General features: G+C 36.9%; 1 protein-coding gene across 1 annotated transcript in view; it reads left to right on the top strand.

Moving 5' to 3' along the window:
- The first annotated feature begins 7,392 nt into the window (after positions 1-7,392).
- The window catches only part of CLECL1 (C-type lectin-like 1), a 19,247-nt gene continuing 14,902 nt past the window's right edge, over positions 7,393-11,737 (top strand). The window contains 2 exon segments of the mRNA XM_011953175.1: positions 7,393-7,577; positions 7,580-7,748. Coding sequence (XP_011808565.1) covers positions 7,428-7,577; positions 7,580-7,748 — 319 coding nt within the window. The 5' untranslated portion in view covers positions 7,393-7,427.

The raw sequence follows: 11,737 nt of genomic DNA on the forward strand, positions 1-11,737 counted from the left end.
TTTTAATCTCAACTTCCAGTTCCAGGGAAAGCAATACAGTTTAACTATTGAGTTTATAGGCTTTGGTGTCAAGTAATCTGGTTTCAAATTTCTGCTCAATTCCTATCTTTCTGTGCAACTTTGAGTGAATTACCTTGTTTTCCTCATCAGCAATTAGGGATAATAAAGGTACCTAGCTCCCGTGGTTGTGATACCAGAAGACGTAAATGAACTAATACCTGAAACACACAATGTTCTTAGTCAATGTTAACTTTTAGCTAATCGGATCATCAAACTATATTTATAAGTTTAGTATGAATTACTTTCATATGAATATTTTCACATAAATTAATACAAATTCAATATAAATCTTATAAATTTTGTATGAAATTTCATAAAAATTAATCTATGAATAGAAATCCAACCCAATGTTTCTCTGAATGGAAACTTTTTGGCATATATATATATATATCAAGTGGACTTGAAAACTAATTGATTAATATTCTAAATTAGGTTGCTCTTTAAGAAAATTAAATAAAGTGTTAAAAGTAATATATCTGATTTTTTTCCTCATAGATGTGAAGTTTTTTGTTTTAATTTTCAAACTAACAAAGGCTACCTAAAAATTCAATAGGGTACTTTCAGGTATATTTGTAATATTCAACAGATGTATTTGTTTCTGCTTTCTCTCAAATCTCTGTAAAAATGATATTAATAAAAACATTCAATAGAATAAAAATGACTGGGAGCAACTAGGCATAGACGAGAAATGTCTACAAGGTTTGGAATATGTTAAGTAACTTAGGCATAAGTCCCTGGATGCTAAAGCATCAGAGTCCCTGTGCACCACAGACTCTGTGGTGGCTCCCATCATCCCTGTGTTCTGGTCTTCAAGCCCTGGTGTGATCTCTTCTCCTTGAGTGTGGATAGGACTTGTAATTTGCCTCTAAGCAATAAAATACAAAAGGTAATGGTATATGCATGATTACATGAATGTAATGTTATGTACCTAAGATTATAATAACTGTCTGCCAGAGGGGACTGTCTCCATGGCTGGCTTTGAGAAAGCAAGGTGCCATGTTGGGAAAGTCCTTACAGCAAGAAACTAAGGGCTGCCTCTGGCTAGCAGCCACCAAGAAACTCAGGCCCTCAGTTGATGGCCCACAAGGAAGGGAATGCTGTCAGCAACCATGAGAACCTAGAAGCAGATCCTTCCCCAGACGAGCCTCAGATGAGATGAGAGCCCCAGTCAACACCTTCACTGCAGCCTTGTGAGTGTCGGAAGCACAGCACCTACCCAAGCCATGCCTAGACTCCTGACATACAGAAATTATGAGATAACAAATGTGCATTGTTTTAAACCACAAAGCTTAAGGTAATTTGTTATTTAGCAATACAAAACTAATACAGTGTGAGCTCAATATGGGGAAAAACTGGAGAACTGGTAGAAAATATATACAAGGAACAACTTGAACAACCAAACTGCAACCCTGTGTGTCTACTGAAGATTGGAAGTGCATTGCCTGTCATTACTGAACCAAAAGGAGGCTGAATTCAGGTTGGGAGTTTCTAGGCAAGGCTAAGCAAGGAAAGTGCTTTATTAAAGACAGAGGAATTAATTGAAATTCTGAATAACAGGGAGATGCTTTGACCCATCTCCTAATTGACCTCAATATCCTTGACAATCAGACTTAAGGCACCCAAGAAGAAAACTGGAGAATTTCTCTTTGAAAAATCTGACCTGCTTAATAATAAAGACCTACAAATATTGAGATTAAGAAGAAATAAATAACTTCTGCCTGAACATCCAGTAATGTCCACCGATCCCAGACACAGAAATTCCCTTTGCTTATTTAATACCTCAGTCGTGCATACTGTTAGACACCTTAGGACTACTAGATAATTAGAAAAGTCTCCAATAAAAGTAGAGATCAGGCTGGGCCCGATGGCTCATGCCTGAATCCCAGCACTTTGGGAGGCTGAGGCAGGCAGATCACTTGAGGCCAGGAGTTCAAGACCAGCCTGGCCAACATGGTGAAACCCCGTCTCCACTAAACATACAAAAAAATTAGCTGGGTGTGGTGGCACATGCCTGTAATCCCAGCTACTTGGGAGACTGAGGCAGGAGAATCACTTGACTTGAACCTGGGAGGCAGAGGTTGCAGAGATCGTGCCACTGCACTCCAGCCTGGGCAAAAGAGCAGGACTCTATCTAAAAAAAAAAAAAAAGTAGGGATCAAAACAAAAACAAGTACACATAAGATGAAGTTCAAATTAGAATTGAGGGTAGAAATAAAAGAAAGATTTAAAATATTCTTATAATTCATAATCTCAGGAGTGGGGAAAGAAAATACTGTATCACTTAAACAAAAAGTAAACTATAAAAAAGATCATTTGACAACAAGAAATAATCCTTGAAAATTAAAATTATAAGAAAATAAATTAAAAAAACAAATTCTATGAAATGGGTGGAGGAAAAACTTGAGAAATTTCCTAGAGGATAAACACTAAAGAGGAAGAGATAAAAGAAAAAGCATAATGATAGCAGAATATCAGCCCAAGAGCACTAGGATTTGACTAACAGGAATGCTAGAAAAAAGACATTAGAATAAAGATATGAGGAAAAATAGGAAATAAGTATAAAAAAAAGTTTCAGAAGCTAAGGGTGTGAGTTTCCTGTTTAAAGCTTCACACTGAATGCCCAAATGGAAAGGATAAAAATAGACTTAAAAGACACCTCACTGCAGAATTTAAGAATTCTAGGAATAAATACAAGATCCTGAAAGTCTCCAGATAGAAAAATTGGGCCTCAGACACAGGATCAGAAATCAAAATTGTGTTGTGTTTTTTTAATAATTACGTCATCTGGCAGAAAGTGCAACTAAAATTCAGAGGAAATCTGATAACAGATCTCAACTTTTGTGTTCAGTCCAACTATACTTCGGGTACATAAGAACAATACAACTCTCTCCAGCCAAATTACTGAAAACTGTTCTCTCTCTCTTTTACTCTCTCCCCTGTATCTTGTCTTTGTTAACAAAACTCTCTTAAGCAAATTCGTGTGCTTACAACTAAATGTCTCTGAGTTACCTTTGACATCATTTACCAGCTAGAGAATACTGGTACCTCCACTTTTGTGTAAGCCTCAATTTTTAAAATCTGTATTTGAAGTTACTGATTTCTTTTAAGCTAATATTTTACTCTTTATTTTAGAACATATTTCCTCTTTTTGTAACTGCAAAACTTCCTTTTTCTTAGCCTCCCCCAAAACGTCATTATTCAGTACACTGTACTGTCTGTTCTGCATCTTTGACATTTTAATGCTATTAACACTTAATCTCTTCTTGTGCTGTCATCAGTGATCACCAGGATCTTTCAGAGAGATCAGAAAGCAGAAATAAACTATCCCTGAAGAGGAGGTGAGATTAGCTCATAACCCAGCAAAAATTAAAAACAGGTTTCAAAATTATGAAACTTATCTCCGTGTAAGGTAAGTTAACTGCCTGATAGTCTTTAAATGAAGACTACCAACATAACATGCTTTACACAAAAACCACAACATCAAGGCATCTGTAAACATAAACCATAATATCCAGCATCTAATCAGGAATTATCCAAGACGCCAAGAAGCAGAAAATATGAACTATAACAAGTAACTGTGGAAATTAAAAAAAAAATACCATGAAGTGACAGAAATGAAGAAACAAGCATACAAAGATGTTAAAACACTTTTGTAATTGCATTTAGGTATTGGCTATGTAAGCATATTCTTCTTTTCAAACTAAGTATAAAAAAACCTTCCTTTTCAAAAATTTAATGACACAAACCACTACTGAAAACATATACATAAATAAACATGAAGCCCCTCCATTAAGAGAAATATACTTCTATGCAATTATTGTCTTTATTATTCACCTCCAGGATCTCAAAATTATATATCTGTTTTGGATAAATTATTGTGTCAGACTTGGATATGACTTGTGGTCCATCAATACACATTTAAATTTTAATTTAAGCACTTCTAACACAGAGAGAAAATATAATAGGATAACCTTTGTTAAAAAAATATAACATGTATAGGCCAGGCACAGTGGCTCACGCCTGTAATTCCAGCACTTTAGGAGGCCGAGGCAGGTGGATCACGAGGTCAGGAGATCGAGACCACCCTGGCTAACACGGTGAAACCCCGTCTCTACTAAAAATACAAAAAATTAGCCCAGCGTGGTGGCGGACGCCTGTAGTCGCAGCTACTTGGGAGGCTGAGGCAGGAGAACGGCGGGAACCCGGGAGGCAGAGCTTGCAGTGAGCCGAGACCACGCCTCTGCACTCCAGCCTGGGCGACAGAGTGACACTCCGTCTAAAATAAAAGAACTGTGTAAATATAAACTTTACTGATTTTAAATTCATTGACTAAGTATTCACGCTGTACATAGCAAGGACTCGTTGCCCTGATACTGAAAAGCCAGTCTTTGATAACCCAACCTGGGGATGATATTGGTGAAAATGATGGAGTGGATCTGCTTTCACCTCTTCTATTCAACATTATGCTGGAGTTTCTTGGCAAGTCAATAAAACAAGGAAAAGAGAAAGCAGACTCAAATAGGAAATGGAGAAGTGAAACAATCTTTATTTGCAGATAACATGATCTTGAATATCATGTCGTCCTAAAACATTCACAACAGCAATAAAAATTAGAGGTAATAAACAAGTTCAGCAAGATTACAGGATACAGATCAATATAAAATATTAATAGTGCTTTTACAGACTAGCAATGAACAATCCAAAAATGAAATTTAGAAAAATCTTTGTTTATAATAACATCAAAAATAATAAAGAATAAGTTTTATAACAGAAGTGTAAGAGTCATTCTGTGTACAATGCAAACCATCTTTGAAATAGATTAAGGAATATCTAAATAAAGGAGAGATTCTGTATTTATGGATTGAAAGAATTAGTATTACTCAGTTTGCAATATTCCCAAAATTGATCTGATGAATCCCAGCTGCCTTTTTTATGGCAGAAACTGACATACTTATCCTAATTTTTTAACACCCTACATGCTAGTAATTTTTATTACTTTTATACAACTAGATCATCAGTCATATTTCTTTTTCTTTCTTTCTTTTTTTTTTTTTTTTATGTGACGGAGGCTTGCACTGTCTCCAAGGCTGGAGTGCAATGGCTCGATCTAAGCTCACTGCAACCTCTGCCTCCTGAGTTCAAGCCATTCTTCTGCCTCAGCCTCCCAAGTAGCTGGGATTACAGGCCTGTGCCACCACACCTGACTGATTTTTTATATTTTTAGCAGAGACGGGATTTCACTATGTTGGCCAGGCTGGTCTTGAGCTCCTGACTTCATATCCGCCCGTCTCGGCCTCCCAAAGTGCTGGGATTACAGGCATGAGCCAAGGCCCATCAGTCATATTTTTCATATGAATAAAAGTCTACTTTTTAGTGAAAAATGATTATTCTTATTCTGGAAAACTCTTATAGCCTAATTATAACATTCAGCATAGCATAACTAATTTGGCAATTCAACATATAATTACTGAGTGATTGTTATGTTTCACACAAAACTGAGTGATGCAAATAAAAATAATAAAATGTGAGTCTTACCCTCAAAATCTAGACAGCATAACTGACCTACGGCATGGATTTAGAACTCAGTTATCACTCTTAAAATGTACTAGTTATACCTTTGGGAGGCCGAGGTGGGCAGATCATGAGATCAGGAGATCGAGACCATGCTGAAACCCAGTCTCTACTAAAAATACAAAATATTAGCCAGGCGTGGTGGCGGGCACCTGTAGTCCCAGCTACTTGGGAGGCCGAGGCAGGAGAATGGCATGAAACCGGGAGGCGGAGCTTGCAGTGAGCTGAGATCAGGCCACTGCACTCCAGCCTGGGCGACAGAGCGAGACCCCGCCTCAAAAAAAAAGTACTGGTTATGCAACCACCTGCAGATAATAAAACCTCTAAAAGTCAGTTTTTCATGTATAAAATGGAGATCAAAATGTAGTAGGTATTATCTAGTCACATACAAACAGTTAAAACAGCCCAGAAAAGGGAGAGTGTCATGGCAGTCTTAAGAGATAGATGTCAGTGCTCAAGCCTCATTCAGGATCAGAAGTTGGTCTTTATAGAGGAATCCCTAAATGCCACAAAGCCAGGATCTGTTCTCTAGTTATTTAATTAACCTAAGTTAAATTTCTTGGATGAGGGGTAGGGATGGGGTGATTGCAGTTCAGATTAATTCTGTAGAATGCACTTGAGTGGGTATTGAGTAAACCAGTTTTTCCATATGCAGATTTCCGGTTAATCTACTGGTCATGGCCAGGCACGGTGGCTCAAGCCTGTAATCCCAGCACTTTGGGAGGCCGAGACGGGCGGATCACGAGGTTAGGAGATCGAGACCATCCTGGCTAACATGGTGAAACCCCATCTCTACTAAAAAATACAAAAAAACTAGCCGGGCGAGGTGGCGGCGCCTGTAGTCCCAGCTACTCGGGAGGCTGAGGCAGGAGAATGGCGTGAACCCGGGAGGCGGAGCTTGCAGTGAGCTGAGATCGCGCCCCCACACTCCAGCCTGGTGACAGAGCGAGACTGTCTCAAAAAAAAAAAAAAAATCTACTGGTCATAAGCTACTGGATCCTGCCATTTTTCATATCTGACATTTCTGAGTTCTATGTCCTGTGACGGTTTCACAGGTGGCTAGGCTCTTCTCCATTATCTCCTTCTGTATGGTTTTGGCTGCATTTTTCTCTCATTTTACTTCTTCATCAATGATCATATCTCCATCTACTCTCCATTTCCCAGGAATTCGTTGAAATTTTTCATTAACTAATAGAACCCTGAGCCTTTCTGTGTTATTGTTTTAGACTTACAAATTTTTATTCACTTAATATAATTTTGGTGGAATTTTAGAAGAAATAGGAGATAAAATCTATTTTTGCTATGTTGTATTCAATGGTAAATTTCTGAACACCTCATTTTAAAATTAGTTTTTTTTCTTTTATGCCATTATCTTGAATTATTTTAACAGAGTTATTTCTGTTTCTTAAATATATATTTTTTAGTTCAGAAGTCCTCTGCATAATTCATGTTTTACCTCAGTTTAATGTTAATATTATAAAGCATACAGGAAAGCAAATAGCTTTCAGAATTTTTAAGGTACTATCTGGATAACACAATGCATTTCGAGAGGAGGATAAAAGCCCCTTTCTGTGACTTTCATAATAAAATCCCTTCTGTTTCTTGTTCTGTTTCCCAAACAGCTATCCTACTTTGCAGAAGATGCTGGATACTCAGAGTTTCTGCCGGAGAATATACGCCTGAACTAAAAGAGGAAATGGCCTATAGAAGAAAATGATATCTTCTGTGGTATTAATAAAAGTTAAAAGCATTTCAAGTTTAGGCAGAAAACTAACTGAAAAACGAGAACCTACTCTATGGTTAGTAATTTCTTCCATGTCATACAAGTATTCAAGAAATCTGTTACCTTGATTAGTAAGACTGAACACATTGGTTTTGTCATTTATTCATGGAGGGAGTCCACCACCCACTTGGGGAGGAGAAGGAAATCTACCATCTCAATTTACTTCACTTACCAGAAGTTTCTTTGCAGAAATATGACTGTTCCTTCAGTGGGACATCATCTGCGGGCTTCTGTCTCTTTTTGGTCTGTGCACTGGCTGGAGATGTAGTCTATGCTGACATCAAAACTGTCAGGACTTCCCCGTTAGAACTCCCATCTCCACTTCAGAGATCTGGTAAGCTGGATTTAGGGTGCCTTTTAGAATGAAGATTTTACTAGTAATCTCCTTTATTTCTATCCTGTGTCTCTATTTGCCAAACTGAAAATAGGAGACTGGATTCAAAGCAAAATTCATTGAATGTTAAGAATAAGAGTGAATGTTTTTAATGAAGCCAAATGTCTGGTTCATAAAATAAATTGTAACTTTGATTTTAATATGTAGAACTTTGCCTCTGTTTTCGCAGCCTTTCTATTTCTTGATTTCTTGTGATGAATGTTTATATTCACACAGCAACTTCTAGCGGGATCACCCCTTTCTGCTCTACAGCTTTGCTCACTCTCAATCAAATCTGTCCTTTTAACATAATATGATAAATTCATCTCCACTGGGAAAAACACCTGTGGCAATTTACTCACATTGTTATTTATTCCTTTACAATATCAATAGGATAAAAATGTTAAACTAACTTAAGAAAACATGAACTGTTAGATTTAATTTTAGAAAGTCTAGAATTAATGACCAGGTAATTGAATATTTCTGGAAGCAGAGGAGATAAGCATATGCCTCAACTTAACACGGTGCCTTCATCACAAAACCCCCTCAAAAAGTATAGATCTCCATAGCCAGTGTCTTTTCTATTCCCTGAAGTATTAAGGAAATTTCTTTGTCATGTTACATTTCCGTTCTCTGCTCTAGGGTAAGGATTTTTGTATCATAGAGTTTATATAGGTGTTTTAAATAATTTAAAGTTCCTCCTTTGCATTCGCCCTTGTGGAATGAATCTGATATTTTGTTTGTCCGCATTTCCAAGGAATGCATTTCTTCTTTATATTTTCAAAAGTTTATAGTTATCAAATGAATCCAGTGTGTGCCCTTTTCTGGTTGTAAAAGCATCTTGTGTCTTGTTTTAAACCTTACCTCTCTATTTTGCCCAGCGGAGGCTAACTTGCTTTCTTTTCTTCCAGCTTAGGTGCTTTCATTTCCTATGAAATAGTGAAACATAATTTGAAAAATAATATGGACTACAACTGCAGTCTCATTCCCCTACGCTTCAAAAATGTCCTGCAGTTAGTTTCTTTTTCTAGAGGTTATTTTACTCAGTTTAAACAAGAAAACCAATAGTTTTGATTCTGCATTCCAGGGTTTAAATGCCTTTCTGTTTATGGTTTGAATTTTTATAAATAAAACCTTGTTCATTTTCCCAGTTTAGGGATTTGGGGACGACATCTTTTAATGTGATCTAGTTCAATCTTATAATGTTAAAAATGAGAAAACGAACTATATGAAGATTAAATTACCTACCCATAGTCATGCTTATGACCAGAAGTCAAATATCATATTGTTTTTGTGCTATATATGTGTGGTGTTAGATAAATGCAACTTTTGTTCTCACGTGTCACATCATCACCGAGGGAAAGAGTTGTTGGATAGATTAGATTTTTGTTATCTTACATACAGAGTCCTACACAATTGTTCCTGATCTCTTCTAACTTCATGACTTTCACTGATTTTGCTGTGGCTATTGGCCTTTTCTTTGCTCCTAAAGGTTATCATATTCCTTGCCATTTCAGAGGCTGGAAAATGCTGAATCTTTCTACCTAATCTATGAATCTTTGTGTTTCTAGCACCTCACACAGTACTAAATATAGAGCAGGAAATTAACAGATGCTTGATAAGTAAAATAATTTATAAATGGTTGAATAAATAAATGAATCTCATTAGATGATGAATGTTCATTGGTTCTCCAAGATACAAAGCATAAGGGAATGTCACCAGGAAGCTTACCAGGACATCAGTGAGAGGTTGTGCTTGAACTAAGAATATCCCAGAAATTTATGCTTGGCTTAAATCTTACTTTGGAGGCCTAAAAGAGTGATCAATATCTTTTATGTTAGTCTTTTTTATGAAATCTACAATTTTATTCTCCTAAATTGAGGGGTCCATAATTTCAGTTCTTCATGTTAGTAATATGTGTAGTGGCCAGGCACAATGGCTCACACCTGTAATCCCAACACTTTGGGATGCCAAGGCAGGAGGATCGCTTGAGCCCATGAGATTGAGACCAGCCTGGGCAACACAGAGAGACCTCATGCCTACCCAAAATTTTAAAAACGAACATAGTGACATGTGCCTGTAGTCACAGCTACTCAGGAGGCTGAGGCAGTAAGATTGCCTGAACCTGGGATGTGGAGGCTGCAGTGAGCCATGATCATGCCACTGCACTCTAGCCTGGGCAACAGAACAAAAGCCTGTCAAAGAAAAGAAAGAAAAAAAGAAAATAAAGGAGAAAATAAAAAAACGAAATGTATAGTGATATCACCTCATTCTTTCTGTGACTGACTTGACTCCTACAATTTTGACTGTTTTGTCTGATGAGTGAAAATATGTGGACTTCTTTTGATGTTTTGAAAATTAATAAATTCTTATTAAAGATGTTTTCATTAATAACAATAATAATTAGAACATGAAACAATGCACTCAATAATAATCTACCAAATAAACATTCCACTTAATCAGTCTTGATATGATTATATTTCAATATCGGCTATTTTCATTACTCTCTCAGTGTATTGTGTGTTTATGTCACGTATCTAGTGGAAACAATGTACTGTAACTTGTATGTACCAGAGACTGTTGTTTTAAACTTTCAGCCTAAAGTTAAATGTACAACTTCTTTTATTTGGTTTATTTATTATCTTTTGAGTACTTCAAATGCAATGAGAAGTGTGGATACCGAAGACAGCACTAGTCTGGTAGTCAAGAGACCTGAGGTTAGATATCAGCTCTGCTCTCAAGTAACTGTGTGACTGTGAACTTGAATATATCCATTTTAACACATGGGTATTGTGTTAAAATCATCTCTAACATTTCTTTTATGTTTAAATGTATGATTTTATGGAATTACAATGATATATCACAGGAAATGGATACATTATGTAAGAGGAGAAACAGAAAAGATCAACTCAAATAAGTGGGGGTTGTCAATAAGCTTATTAGAGAATCTTGAGAGTTTCACAGTCTTACATAAAAACCCAGAGAGGCCAGGCGTGGTGGCTCACGCCTGTAATCCCAGCACTTTGGGAGGCCGAGGTGGACAGATCACGAGGTCAGAAGATTGAGACCATCCTGGCTAACATGGTGAAACCCTATCTCTATTAAAAATACAAAAAAAATAGCCGGGCGTGGTGGTGGGCACCTGTAGTCCCGGCTACTCCGGAGGCTGAAGCAGGAGAATGGCTGAACCCGGGAGGCGGAGCTTGCAGTGAGCCGAGATCTTGCAGACTCCTCCGTCTAAAAAAAAAAAAGAAGAAGAAGCTGGGTCTACATATTTCAAAGGAAAGTAATTCAGGAATATGATAGATGAGAAAGTTTATTTGGTCCTCTCCTATCTCTTACCATCTAAGGAACTACCTGCTGGGTTTACTAGGGAAATCTATTCAATTTTGTAGATTCTCACCACCATGGAATTGTCCTTAACGTTGGATGTGCAATAATATTATCCTTCTGGTAATAGTAATTGTACTGAATATTTTGGGTAAGTAATTAGTAATATTATTTGTTCATCTCAAGGTATTATTTTTCTCATAACTTGTTGTAACTGTGTTTCCTATTTAAATGGTTCCTAAACAATATGGTACGACTTCACAAAAAGTGTAAAATTTGATACACAACTAAAATTAGAGATTTCCTATAGAATTTCACCATGTGATAAAATATAATAAATTCATCTCAATGATAAAAGAGAAGAGATGCCAAGATTGCTTGTTTATTTTAGGATGAAAATCATGCAGTGAATTTCCTAGTGCAGTCTGATATTGGGATATACACAGATGTCTCTGAAAGCATGTTCAGAAGAAAGCAAATTAAATTATGACTTATATTTCTGCATATGCTTATTTATATTAACTACTCTTTTTTTTTTTTTTTTTTTGAGGCGGAGTCTCGCTCTGTCGCCCGGACTGGAGTGCAGTGGCCGGATCTCAGCTCACTGCAAGCTCCGCCTC

This window comes from Colobus angolensis, unplaced genomic scaffold (genome assembly GCF_000951035.1).
Source record: "Colobus angolensis palliatus isolate OR3802 unplaced genomic scaffold, Cang.pa_1.0 Scaffold11, whole genome shotgun sequence".
Lineage (NCBI taxonomy): Eukaryota > Metazoa > Chordata > Mammalia > Primates > Cercopithecidae > Colobus > Colobus angolensis.